This window comes from Puma concolor, chromosome B1 (genome assembly GCF_028749965.1).
Source record: "Puma concolor isolate L17-30 chromosome B1, mPumCon1.1.hap2, whole genome shotgun sequence".
NCBI lineage: Eukaryota > Metazoa > Chordata > Mammalia > Carnivora > Felidae > Puma > Puma concolor.
Genome location: NC_141670.1, coordinates 149,916,700 through 149,931,234, shown reverse-complemented (window position 1 = coordinate 149,931,234; position 14,535 = coordinate 149,916,700). Strand labels below are relative to the sequence as shown.

The window sequence follows — 14,535 nt, the reverse complement described above, 5'->3', positions numbered from 1 at the left end:
CATCTGTTCCTACTTTACAGATGCGAAAACTGAGGAGCAGAGAGGCAAGGTGGCACACCTAAGTTGCCTCTACTTACCATGTCTTCTGTGTATAAGTCCTTTGTCTAAAGCAGCTCCCAGATCCTGAACTGCAGTCCTAAAACATACCCAGGTTTCTTGGGATTACGGTCCAAGGAACAGCTGAGAACCTGGTCACTCTGGTGGTCACCCTGCCACTCGATGGAAGAGAACTGGAGCCACTGTGGATGTGTGGTGCATTATCCCCAGAACTGTGACAAACTCATCCATTCTCCCCCTCATTAATTTGCTAAAGTTCACATCTTAAGAATATTTGGAAGAGGGGATTAATACATGACATATAATAGGTTTCTATAATATCAGAAAAAAGAAACTTTTAAAATGTATAGCATTGGCCATTGGAGTTTTATAGGCTGGGATACAAATGCTAACTATTTTCTTGGCAGTAAAAAGAAAACAACAAATGTAACTCCAAATCCATTTTTAAACAGGAACCATAATGTAGGTCAAGGATCAGATTCTAGTAATAGGTTTAACTACAAAAATTTCTTCTCCTTGGAGGTCAAGATTAATAATTACGTCAGTCCCAACAACATAAAAGAACCATGGTAATGCTTTTTCTTTGCTTTTGAAATGATTCACATGGAAATATAATAAGTTGCTGTTTGTTACTGTTTTTAATTTTCCATTGTAGGCTGCCGTCTCCCCCTGCGAATGAACAGGTAACCGAATCTCCCGTTCTCAAACGTCTCGTGTAAATGATGTAGTTGGCTGTCCCATTCCTAGCTGAACACAGGCGGCACGGGAAGTAGATGAATGCACACAGGCCTCAGTGCCCCGTCCTTTTAACAGTATCCTCAACAAACACGCATTGGCCTGAAACTCTCACAGGAAGTAGTACAGCTCTGAGCAATTTACTAAGGAAATGGCACGTCTCACTTCTTAGAAATTCTCTTTGACCTAAGAGAGTACCTCCTCTTCGCTTAGTTTTCTCTTCTATAAAACAGAAAAAATACTTCTTGCTCACTTGGAAATAAACAAATATAAATGGTTGTAAGATACTTTGCATATATAATAGGATATGACAACCCATGAGAAAGACGGGCTGCTATGACTGAGTCACCCCTTTCATTTATCTGTTAGGAATTTAAAAAAAAGAAAAAAGAAGAAAAATAGAGTATTGCTTTCTATTCCTGATGATATGATAGGAAAAGAGGGATGGGGCTTTTTAAAACTTCTGACTTCATACTTGTATACTTGAATTTTCTTTTTATAACTGAAATCACATTACTTTATTATAAAAGTGAAAAGAGCTCCAAGGATAGTGATAGGATTAGTAGAGTTGTATTAAGGCGTGAGGACCGTATACAATTTGTTTCTTTAGTTTCCAGATAGCCTGTAGCGTGGTTGTATTAATTTTGTAACTTAAAAAAAATGAGTATTCTGAAAGTATTCATGTTTCTGAGACCAAGAGAAACTAACTGGCTCAATATGTGGTTTAGGACCAGCCGCTGCTCTCCGCAAAGCCACAGATATGTCAGCTGTGCCAGCAAGACGGCCGCCTTGCAAAGGTAACGATGCTGAGAACCAAACAGGTTCTTCACCAGGATGTCCGTTACACCACTAGTCCCTTTCAGTAACAGGGACTTTGCTGTGTAGAGGGCAGAGTGGGGAGAAAAAGCAAAAGGAGCAAGCATTTATTGTGTACCCATTTTTTTCAGTCATAGTATGTCATGTCAGTAAATCCCCATGAACACAAATATAAAGAATTTAAAACAAATTTATAAATGTTTATTGAGTGCCTGCTGTGTAGAATGTGCTATCTCATGTGCTGGAGAAAGAGTAATGAGCAAAGCGTAGACCACGTCCCTGTTGTAAAGCTTATCTCCTCTGTGACATCATTTTGTAGATGAACCTTGGGCTCAGAGATGTGAAGCACATTTCTCAAAGTTACTCAAGTCATAAGTGGCAAGGCCCAGCTGCAGCCTGACTTTGGCCCCAAAGTCTGTACTCTTCCAGTACTCCATCCTGCTTAGAACAAATCAGTTTTGGGGAAGGGAGATTCTTTGAATTATTTGGAGAATCAGCCTCCGAGAGGGAAATGAGCTCTCTCCACCAAAACCACTTGTTTTCCCCTCGGGTCCTCAAGGGTCTCTGCTTGAGCGCTTCCCCAGTTTGCTAGAGTAGGCAGAGTGAAGGAAGTGTTCAGATACAGCAAGTGTTCTGATAGCCAGGTCTTTGACCTGCTCATAGTAATATCCACCCCCCCACCCCGCATGTCATGTGGTCCCCAGTTCATAGATGTTCAAGAAATGGGCAAATGACTGTAAGAAACAAGTGCTTGGAAGAGATGAGGAAATGTGCCGAATTCTGCCTTTGCAGCCTCTATGCCACCCTTTGTGATCATGCTGAATTTTAACAAGCAAAACTATAATATGACCTAGTCTTAACGGAATCAGATAAAGATGAACTGCCTTTATAGAGTTGGAATTACAGAAATAATGTCTGTTTCTGGAAGAGAATCTAATTCTGGCTTTTCTAATTCTGCACAGTAACTACAATATGTCAGAGGAAAATTCCTCTCGGGCTTTCAACGTTTATTTATTTTTGGGACAGAGAGAGACAGAGCATGAATGGGGGAGGGGCAGAGAGAGAGGGAGACACAGAATCGGAAACAGGCTCCAGGCTCTGAGCCATCAGCCCAGAGCCCGACGCGGGGCTCGAACTCACGGACCGTGAGATCGTGACCTGGCTGAAGTCGGACGCTTAACCGACTGCGCCACCCAGGCGCCCCCCTCTCGGGCTTTCAAATAAAAGTGACCCCCTACCTCTGCTGCATCCTCAGGAAGGTGAATTGTTTGGGAGAAAGCAGCATTATTAACGGGGGGAATTACTCTTCACAGCCTTTACTAGGGACCCTTGGAGCTATGTGTGTGCCACCCTATCACACAGCCTTACCAGTGACACTGCCATAATGACCCACGTGCTGTCCCATTGCATGACCACTAAATATTCAAAATGCTTAATAAAGAGACTGATTTCCCTATAAAGAGGATGCAGGGAAGCTGTCCTCCTGCTGCGCTGATATCCCAAAAGATATGTCTGTAGAGTATTACAGGGAAGCATTAAGCACATCAGGGTATTAAGAATTCTACTTTCACTTCATGCTCAGCAAGTTTTTTAATCCTAGGCTGGCTACCGCTACCCAGTCCATGGCTAGGTCACTCACTGCCTGCCTGCCTTATTTGGAGTATTCTTAAGTACTTGCAAACTAATTTTAGAATTAGCCCACATAAAAGTGAATATAATGGGTGGGAACATTCTAAAAGTAAGCAATTTGTGTATTATTTGTTCTTTTGAATTCTGTGGCACTGCTTCTCTTCATTTAGATCTAAGAACTAGACAGTAGGCTTCCTTGTAGACAGAAACTGTGTTTGGTCAGATACTATCTGGCACATAGCAGACATTAGTCAATAATTAGGTATTGAGCACTTACCATATTTGGCCTTTTCTATTCCATGCATCTATATGCCCTGCTCCTCTATCCCCCACCTAACCTCCTCTTCTCCTTGTAGAATATGTGTAAGAACTGCAGAGGAACGTTCTGTGATGCCTGCTCAACAAATGAACTGCCTCTTCCCTCAAGTATCAAGCCTGAGCGAGTTTGCAATCCCTGCCATGAGCATCTGATGAAACAGTATTCCGCCAGCCCATCGTAAGACTGGAAGCCAAGGCCTGGACCAGTGTCTGTACCTGTGTTAGATGTCAAGATTTCCTAGAACCCAGACCTTAGAATCAACTCCAGAGTTGATAGCAATGATTTAAATAAACCAGGTCCAGGGAGAAAAGGCAGTGAGTAGTTGGGGGTCCTGGAAAGTTTGCTCATTTTCCCTAATGACTGTATGAATAAAAGTTACTCAGTTGAGCCCCTCTCTTCTAAATCTAAACAATCCCACCTTGAAGGCTTAATTCTGTAGCTTGTCTTTGGAGGGGCTATTCATTTTTATGAATAGTGATAATAATACTGGGGTAAATATAATAGGAGAGAGAGTCCAACAGATAAGAGAAGGAAAATGATTATCTCCCTCTATTAATGTGCAGATTCAAGGAGGAAAGATAAATGTTACCTGAGATCAAAATAATAGATATTATATATTTTCCCTGGGTGCTGCTAGACATAAACATTGTTTCCTCTTCACCCCCACTAACTACCTCTTTCAAGTATCTCTACCAAACTGTGAACCCAAACTCAGGGAAAAGAAATTAAAGAGTAATATAAATTTTGAATGTACTTAAAACAATATTATAATTTATTATAGTTTCAGGACCAGAAAGGCCCTGGGCTATAAATGTTTTCAATATCAGAACAAGAGAAACACTTGACAGTTTATCCACTTAATGACTTCAAAAGTAAATATCTGCCCTTTTCAGAATGTCCTACTAAAAAATAAGCCAACTCCCTTCCTCATCCTTCCCTGCTCTCCCAAGTCCTAAGGAAAATTGTAAGATATTTTAAAGATAGGGTTTGACTTTTGCAAGTAGTTATTGAAAGCAAAGCTAAGTTGCGTGTAAAACAAATTTGTCCATGTCTGAGAACAATTAGATCAGAATATTTATTAAATTTTCTTGAATAAGCGATACCTTATTCTGAGCCAAGAATTTGAACTGGTAGACAGGTTTCTTGGAAAACGTGACACTCAAACATCTCTTCATAACAAACCCTTTGGGGGAAAAGAGGAATGTGCTTTCCACAAGGGAAGCAAAGAAATGGTATATGCTATTTTGATTATGTTACATGTGCCTAGATTGTTTGATTCCAATTAAGACCTAAGAAGATACGATTCTGTAACTGGTTTAGAATTCTGGGGTGAAAACATCCTGGAACCATGATACTTGATAAATTCTGTCTCCTGAGAAGGGTTATAGCCTGGGAAAGAGTTGTTATTCGGGAAGTCTGGCTTGTTACATGGTGAAGTTGAGCTATAAGAGTACTAGGAAAGAATAAAATCTAATAGTCTTGCCTAGGTTGTTGACTGGTTTTTTTCCCTTTAAATATTTCTGTGTGTGTGTGTGTGTGTGTGTGTGTGTGTGGTTCTTCATTCGTCTTATTTTTGGCCACCTACATGTTTTCAGCACTGTTCTAAGTGCTACAGATAATATGGGGAATTATCCTAAACTAGCAAAAGTTATTTATAATTAGTTTTGAATTAAATTGAAAAGAGGCAGCTCTGTACATGGAATATGAGGAAGAATAATTAGCCACTGAGATTTTACTGAGACGTACACATAAGCTATTTAGCATTTTTTTCATGTTTTATTTTTTTAGAGAGAACGCACTCAAGCAGGGGAGGGGCAGAGAGAGGCGGGGGGACAGAGGATCTGAAGCAGGCTCTGTGCTGACCACAGATGCAGGGCTCAAACTCATGATCCGTGAAATCACCACCTAAGCCGAAGTCTGACGCACAGCCAACTGAGCCACCCAGGCGCCCCAGCCCTTTCTCTTTTTGAAACAAAGCTCCAACGATCTGTTATTAGTGTAGCTGTCAACAAAAGCAAGGAAACGAAGTCATGAAAGGCTTGACTTCATAGGTCTGTCTTCCTTAAAAACTGTTCTTTCCACTATTCACAGTAGCAACAAGAATACCATTCTTAGGACTAAACAACCAGAGGCAGAAGACTTGTACACTGAAGACTATACAACACTGCCTAAAGAAATTAAAGATACCAACAAATAGAAGGACACTCCATGTTTATGAATTGGATGTCAATACTACCCAAAACCATCTACAGATTCCAAGTATCCGTATCAAAAATACCCATATTTTTTGCAGAAATAGAAGCATTTGTCTTAAATTCATATGGAATCTCAGGGGACACCCAAATAGCCAAAACAATCTTGAAAAAGAACAAAGTTGGAGGTCTCACTTCTGAAGTCAAAACTCACTACAAAGCTACAGTGATCAAAACAACATGGTACTGGCATAAAGACCTAGACCAATGAAGTGAAAGAACTTAGAAATAAACCTTCACATATATGGACTAAAGATTTTTGAGATGGGTGCCAAGACCAAAAGGGGCTTAAAGGACAGTCTTCTCAACAAATTTGTTGACAAAAAGTGGATGTCCACATGCCAAAAAAAAAAAAAAAAAAGTGGGGCCTCTACTACATAACATACACAAATTAACTCAAAATTGTTCAAAGATCTAAACAAATGAGCTAGAACTAGAACTCATAGGAAAAAAAGAGGAAAAAATTCATCACAACTATTTGGCAAAAATTTAGGTAAGACCCCAAAAGCACAGTTAACAACAAAAAATAACAGAGGTTGGACTTCATCAAAATTAACTTGTGGAGAAATTAGAACCCCTTGTGCATTGTTGGTAGCAGTGCAGCCACTGTGGAACAGTGTGATGGTTCCTGAAAAAATTAAAATTAAGACGTAATAGAGCAATTCCCTTTCTGGGTATACTGTAGTCAAAAGTGAAAGCAGGGACTCAAAACACATTTATACACCTATATTCACAGTATTATTTACAATAGCCAAAATGTGAAAAGCAACCCAAGTGTCCACTGACCAATGAAAGAATAAAATGCAATAGTTACATACAATGGAATATTATTCAGCCTTAAAAAGGAAGGAAATTGTGACATCTACTACTACATGCATGAGCCTTGAGGGCATTATAAGTGAAACAAGCCAGCCATAGAAGGACATATGACTCCACTTGCAAGACTCCTTAGAGCAGTCGAATTCAGACACAGTAGAATTGTGGTTGCCAAAGGCTGAGGGAAGGGGAAAGTGGATACAGAATTTCGGTTGGGGAAGATGAATATGGGTTGGTACACAGCTCCCTCTGCTGAAAGGGCCTGGAAGCCAACACTTGGTAACAACGGGCACAACCCAGCATTCAATCTTTGTATGGAAACCAATTTGACAATAAATTTCATATTTAAAAAAAAAAAAAAACAAAAGCTTGGTTTCTGAGGGGACTGGTGGCTCAGTCAGTTAAGCACCTGCCTTTGGCTCAGATCATGATCTCACAGTTTGGGAGTTCAAGCCCCACACTGGGCTCTCTGCTGACAGCGCAAAACCCACTTCAGATCCTCCGTCCCCCTCTCTCTCTGCCCTTGTCCTGCTCATACTCTCTCAAAAATAAAAAATAAAAAGAAACAAGTTTGGTTTCTAATACCATTCTCCAATAAAAGGAACGAGGGCTCTTTGGAGAAATGGCTGATTCTAGGTCTGGGACATCTTGTAATACCAGAAAGTAAGGAAGTGGCATAAAAACCAAAAACAGTGGGAGCAACAAAATAATGTAATATAGGATTATAAGCCAAAAAATAAAACTTTAGGCGTCCATATTGATATAAAAGATTAAATAAGTAAGGGAGAAGTGGCACATCTACACAGAATTACAAATGATTTATGTAGCTACTATTCCTCAAGAAGATGGAACTTCCTGCTTCTTCAATGTGGGCCATGCTTAGTAACTTGCTTCAAAAAAGTATGATATAGAAAGAAATAAAAGGAAATTTATAGTCACTTAGCAAACTCTATGTTGGCAAGATCATGAAAACTGATGCCTGTGATAGGTCACGCTTAGAACGTGAATCTTTGACAAGGTGTAGTGAAATGGCACCTTTGTGTTCTTCCTCCCCAAATCCTATAACCCCAGTCTAACCAGGAGAAAAACCTCAGAAGACTCCAATTGAGGGACATTCTACAAAGTACCTGACCAGTATACCTTAAAATTGTCAAGGTCATCCAAGATAAAAAAGTCTAAGATTAAAGAGCCATGATGACTAAATGTAATGTGCCCTGGAGACAAAAAGGATATGAAGAAAAAGCCAAAAAAATCTGAAGTGTGGAATGTAGTTAATGGCAATGTACTAATGTTAGTTATGACAAATCTGTAGCAATGTAAGAAGTCAACAGTAGTGAAACTAGGTGAGGTGCATATAGAAATTCTATTCTTGCAATATTTTTGTATACCAAAAACTATCCTGAAATTAAAAGTTTAAAAAAGGGTGTTTTCATACTCCTAACTATAGGTCTAACCTTATAGAACTTAATTTAACTCCCTAGATGTTATTTCCAAATAGAGTAAGAATTTTCCTCAGAATGAGGATTTTAAGTCAGATTTATTCCTCAGAGTAAGTCAATAAAAATGTATGATGAAACTCTTAAAGGGAACTTAACCATTCTGTGAAAGGACTCAACGACAGACTAGTGATTTTGAAGTAGTTCTCAGGACCGCTGTCTATTATAACCTCATTTCAGCTTTGCTCAACAGAAAATGTAGACCTTTTTTAAGGAATTGTATTTCAGAAGTGACCACGTTTTGATTGATTATAAAACATCTTTCAAATAACTTAGCCTAATATATCCACTTAAAAGTCCCTCAGGTCAAATCTCAAGGATTCTTAGACGCTGGTGGGCTTGAAGATTTGTCAATTATTGAGATCTTTTATTGTCAACATTCCTGAGGAAAATTAATTTTGTTAACACAACTACTTTTGTATAAGAGAATCTTATAAGCATCTTAGTCTATCAAATCAGAAATCAAGTATCTGAGAAATACCATTTCTACACCTAGAATGAAAGGTAAACTTGGAGGCGCCTGGGTGACTCACTCAGTTAAGAAACCAACTCTTGGTTTTGGCTCAGGTCCAGATCTCACAGTTTGTGAGCTTGAGCCCCGCATGGGGCTCTCCACTGCTAGTGCAGAGCCTGCTTGGGGTTCCCTCTCCCTCTCTCTCTGCCCCTCCCCTGCTCATGCTGTCTCTTTCTCAAGATAAATTAAAAAATAAACTTTAGAATAAAAGGCAAACTTTATTCAGACAACGTATTATCTTGAAATGTAAAATTAGTTAAAAATAGAGCCAGTGACCAGTTGTAAGCATTGCTGACGATGTCAGATTCCTACAAGTTAATAATTGAGTTTGATAGAGACACAGCACTCGGGCCTCCAACAAGCAGGTTCAGTAGAAAAGCTATACAAGTCCCCAGGCAGCAACAGTGCCTTACCATTTGGGGGGTGCTGCTTTCCGACACAATAGCATCCATTCATATTCAACTATAAGGTCTGTCAAAAAACAATTTATTCTCAGAGCCCCTGGGTGGTCCATTCAGTTAAGCATCCCACTCTTTGATTTCAGCTCAGGTCATGATGTTACGGTCATGAAATCAAGTCCCCCCGCGGGCTCTGCACTAAGAGCACAGAGCCTGCTTAGGATTCTCCCTCTCTCTGCCCCTCCTCTGCTTGTACACTCACTCTCTCAAAATAAATAAACTTCAAAAAAAAATTTATTCTTAGAAGTCAAAGGTTAAAAATTAGCCCAACTTGTATTGGGCTTGTATTCCCCCATTTGCTTTCTCAAGAGGACAAGAAATGGATGGAATTACAGCCAGCCTACCAGAAATTGTGAATAACTCAGTTTCTCTTTAACTCTTGGTCTTTATTCCCTAATGTCACTGTCACGTGGCAGAAAGAAAGGTTGAGAGCCTCTTTAGTTCAGTTAGAACCAGTTATGTTTTGCAATCACGGTCTTTGAAATTACTTGTGAAATTTCACCTGTGGACTTCAAATTCAGTCTGGATCATTTGGAAGGCGGCTTCTTAAATGTATCTTGGTGATCCTTGTGAGTTTCACTAGGTCCATCCATATTCCAATCCACCTTGGCTTCATGCCTTGTTACCAGGTACTTTCAAAATCATTTCACTAGGATGTCCTAATTGTGACACAAAACCTAGAAGCCATACAAGGGGAGATTTAAGAATTGCACCACATAATAATAATTTGTTTTTTTAAAAAAAGTAAGCTTCAAGCCCAGCATGGAGCCCAATGAGGGGCTTGAACTCATGACCCTGAGATCAAGGCCTGAGCTGAGATCAAGAGTTGGATGCTTAACTGACTGAACCACCCAAGAGCCCCCATAAAAATAATTTCTACCATGATAAGCAACCAAAATGACAAAGTGCCAGAGGGAAAGGTATTCATAGAGTTAGCTCCTTGCAAGAATAAAGGGCTCCATGAGGCGCCTGGGTGGCTCAGTCGGTTAAGCGTCTGACTTCAGCTCAGGTTACCATCTCACACTCCATGAGTTTGAGCCCCGCGTCAGGCTCTGTGCTGACAGCTCAGAGCCTGGAGGCTGCTTCAGATTCTGTGTCTCCCCCTCTCTCTGCCCCTCCCCTGCTCATGCTGTCTCAAAAATAAAAACATTAAAAAAAAAGAAGGGCTCCTATTAAGAAAAAACCCAAACACAATATAAAAACATCACAAAAAGGCAATCAGCAAAATTCAGTTTGTGGAAACCTCTATAAATAAATCTTATTTCTTCAAATAAGGGCAAAAGTAATGGACGGGGAAACATGGGTTAAAAGAAATAATAGGCACTTCATCTTCATTAAAGAAGATATTTGTATGGCCAATAAACATGAAAAATGCTCAACATCGTCACGAACAGCAAGTTAGAACCACAACCAAGATACCACTACACACAGAATGGCTAAAATTACAAGCTGGCACCAAACAATGAGGATGTGGGCCTACTGGAACTCTCATATTGTTGGTCCATATAAAATAGGATGACCACTTTGGAAAAAGGTATGTCAATTTCTAGTAAAATTAAAAAGATAATCAATCATACAGTTTAGGATATTCTACTACTGAAAACAAAGATTAAAACATAGATCCACAAAAAGGCTTGCACAAGAATGTTCATAGCAACTTTATTCATAAGAGCCAAAAACTAGAAACAGCCCATTGTCCACCAGTTGTTCACCTAAGTGAAAGGTTAAATTGTGAAATGTTCATACAATGGAATACTACTCAGCAATGAAAAGGAACAAAGAGCTGAAACATATTAATGAAATCTCAAAACATGCTGAGTGAAAATTTACACAGGAATACATACTGTATGACTCCATTTATATGAAGTTCTAGAATTGGCCAAACTAATCTATGGTGAAAACAAAATTCTAACAGGGAGAAGGGATGGGAGTGGTGTAGGAATTGACTGGGAAAAGGAATTTTCTGATGTGATGGAAATGCTCCATAGCTTGCTTGGGGTTTGTGTTACACAATTGTACATTAACACTCATCAAGTGGAAGATACACTTTTGTTCACTTCACTGTAAATTTTACTTCAAGAAAAAACCCTAATTAACAATATGTATTCCAAAAAGCTTAAGATCAAGCTTAAGATCAATCAAAGCTTAAGATCAATGTCTGCAACTTTGACATCTATAAAGAAAAAAAGATAGCTTGATGAATATACAGATATAAAGTGAGGAAGAGAATAAGACAAAATATTATTAGGTGTAGTTATAGGTATATGTATAATTCAACTTTTCTGTATGCTTGAAATTTTTTATTAAAAAATATTACAGGCCGGGCGCCTGGGTGGCTCAGTCACTTAAGGTCCAACTTCAGCTCAGGTCATAATCTCACAGTTTGTGAGTTCGAGCCCCGCGTCAGGCTCTGTGTTGACAGCTCGGAGCCTGGAGCCTCCTTCGGATTCTGTGTCTTCTCCTGTCTCTGCACCCCCCCCCCCGCCCCTGCTCATCCTCTGTCTCTCTGTGTCTCTCAATAATAAATAAACATTAAAAAAATTTTTTTTAATAATAATAAAAAAAAATATTACAGGGGAAAGTCATAACCAACTGCAGAGTGTGGACTGTTGTTTAGATCCTGATTCAAATCAACTTTTCAAAACATTATTTTTCAGATATTTGTGATAAGAAATTAGTATTTTTAGGAATGGTGGTATTATTTTAAAGTCCTTTTTAAAGACAATATATATACTGAAATATATTTAGATAAAATGATGCCATGTCTTGGATCTGCTTTAAGATTAATATGAAGAGAATAAGTAGATGGAGATTTTAAGAGAGAAAAAAAGACAATTCACAGAAAAGGAAATCCCACAAGTCTTAAACATGAAATGCCACCTCATAGAAGAATACCATTGTGTTTTGGGTTTTTTTTTAACCTCTCAAGATTGGCCAAGAACCGACTGCTGATATGCTGTGTTAATGAGGCTATGGGAAAATGGGCACTTGCACTGCTGGTGCAAACTAAGAAAAAACAAATTATAGACATAAGTTTAATTGTAGATCTAAATTACAAGTGCACATACTCTGACCATTTATCCTAGAGAAATTTATGCATGTACAAAATGACATAAGTTTATTACAAGGTAATTCATTTCAGCATTACAGTAGCAAAAGATTGCAATTTTCCTGTTCACCAGTAAGGGACAGGTTAAGTTATGTACATCCATACTGTACATTTTAAAAAATGAGAGGATTTTATATACGGATATAAAATGATCTTTAGGATGTATTAAATGGAAAAAAGTGGCACAGAACAGCATGTCTAGTATACTATAAATTTACATTTTTAAAATGAAAATATCTACTAATATTTGCTTATCTACACAGTAAATATCACTGAATGTTTACACTAGAAACTGATGGCAGGGTTGCCTGAGAAGGGGATCTATGTAGCTGAAGAACAGGATGGGAGGGAGACTTCACTGTTTACCCTTTCATATCTCTCGATTTTATTTCATTCAAAAAATAAAATATAAGCAACTTACAAATTACCCCACCATTTATTTTCATATCATACAGATTTAAGAACCAAAATAAACCTTCCTATATATATATCCCTGTCCTAAAATCCAGTAAGAAAACCACCTAACTAAAATACTGGGCGGCAAACCAAACCAAAGGCGTCTCACCAAAGGCAATATGAAGATGTAAATAAACACATAAAAAGATGCTGACCATCTTAGGTCATCAAGGAATTGCAAGCTAAAACAAGAGAACCAGCGCATATCTATCAGAATAGCTCAAATCCAAAGCAGTGACAACACCAAATGCTGAGAAGAACAAATTGCTGCAGGAACTCACATTCATTGCTAGTAGAAATGCAAAATGGCACAGCCACCTAGGAAGAGTTTGGCAGTTTCTTACAAACCTAAACATAGTCCTACCATATGATCCAGCAATCATACTCCTGGGTATTTACCCAAATGAGCTGAAATCTTATGTACACACAAAAACCTACACATGAATGTTTATAGCAGCTTTATTCCCTTCCTACAAACTTCAGAGATTCTCTTCTAATCTGCTGAATTGAGGGAAAATGTATTCCTACTACATTACAGCAATTTTTTTCAAAGCCCCTGGAACTTAGGCCTGCCTCTACTTTACTGCCGATAAACCATTCTACTCCATAATAAGGTCCTGCCAATTGAATGTGAACCTTTTCACATAATTTAGGGGAAACTCTTAGAACAATGGAATGTTAGTGAATAGAATGTAACTCAAAAAAAAACCTCGCCAAGTGAGAATCTGCTAAGGGACTGTTTATGGCAGAGGATGCCAATAGGGCATGTTGATTAATAATGAGCAAGGCCATTGCCTCAAAAGGGCATGTGGCTGTAAGTGGCCTTCTCCTGCTTGCTCCTCCCTACACCACAGAGACTTCCAGTCCACAGTGGACAGTCTCCTTTCCTACTTGGCAGAAGCCTTATTCGACCAGGCAGAAGGACAAACACTTTGGGACCCTGCTTCATTCTCTCCTATCAGCGGGTGTATCAATCAGATCATGATCTTTAGCCATCTCCTCCTGGGTGTCTACACAGAGTTCCCTCCTGCAATTCTAGTAGCTATCTAAAGCAGGATGGGTAACCTGGCCATATCCAAACCTGCTATTTTTATAGCTTTACCACAAAAGAGATTATAAAGACACAAAAGGACCCAAGCAGAAGGGCGAAATTCACTGTCATTACTTCTTTCAATAGCTAATAATAATACACAATCCAGTCTTGTCAAAGTTCAGGAGAGAGAAATATGTCTTTTGATTGGATGGAATAAAAGATTACTCTTAAGCTATTACGTGCTTTTCTTCCCCTTCCAGTAACTACATTTGCCGTCTCAGCAATCATTCGTTTACTATCCTAAATTACAAGCTATCACCTATTCAAGGAAGGAGTATAGTCAAGTGTCTGAATTTATAAAATGACTTCCCAAGAACGGCCACCTTTTGTACGCAGTACTCAGTCATTAGTGTGGTAAGATACACCCCTTCATGCTTACCCACCACATAAGCTTTGCTCTCATTCTTTTCCTAGAGATGTGCAAATGAAAATTCATTGGCTTTAAAATATTTGCAAATGAATTTCTCACCAACCCCAATCCCAACAGTTCCTACAGATTTTTTTCATGGCAAATTAGATACCTACTGCTAAACAGAGAGAAAAGATCATATTGTAATATATCACTCCACTATAGACACCAGTTCTGATAGCTTGATACACTCAACCATATATGAAAACACATTTCTATTTAAGTAGTAATACTGAAGATGTTAAGATGGTTACTTCAAGCTCATATGATAAAAACACAAATGAAAATTAACAATGTTTTCTTACACTATACCAGGACTTGATGTAACAAAAATATATTTGGTTGATACACACACTCCAAAATAAATACTCTTAGG

General features: G+C 38.7%; 1 protein-coding gene and 1 long non-coding RNA gene across 7 annotated transcripts in view; one reads left to right on the top strand and one right to left on the bottom strand.

Annotated features, from left to right (window-relative positions):
• The window catches only part of RUFY3 (RUN and FYVE domain containing 3), an 81,763-nt gene extending 76,721 nt beyond the window's left edge, over positions 1 to 5,042 (top strand). For 4 of the 6 annotated variants that reach the window (XM_086704890.1, XM_086704889.1, XM_086704892.1 and 1 more), the window contains 3 exons: positions 713 to 740; positions 1,521 to 1,589; positions 3,594 to 5,042. In XM_086704890.1, coding sequence (XP_086561016.1) covers positions 713 to 740; positions 1,521 to 1,589; positions 3,594 to 3,737 — 241 coding nt within the window. In that variant the 3' untranslated portion in view covers positions 3,738 to 5,042. Of the gene's footprint in view, positions 1 to 20; positions 741 to 1,520; positions 1,590 to 3,593 lie in introns of those variants that run through there. The other 2 variants (XR_015250420.1, XM_086704891.1) reach the window with 2 other exon arrangements.
• Positions 5,043 to 5,310: 268 nt separating this feature from the next.
• Positions 5,311 to 11,566, bottom strand: LOC147581941 (uncharacterized). Its single transcript, XR_015250421.1, has 2 exons — positions 9,595 to 11,566; positions 5,311 to 5,558 (listed from the first exon to the last, which is right to left on the bottom strand). It is a non-coding gene; the product is annotated as an uncharacterized LOC147581941 (long non-coding RNA).
• Positions 11,567 to 14,535: the final 2,969 nt, after the last annotated feature.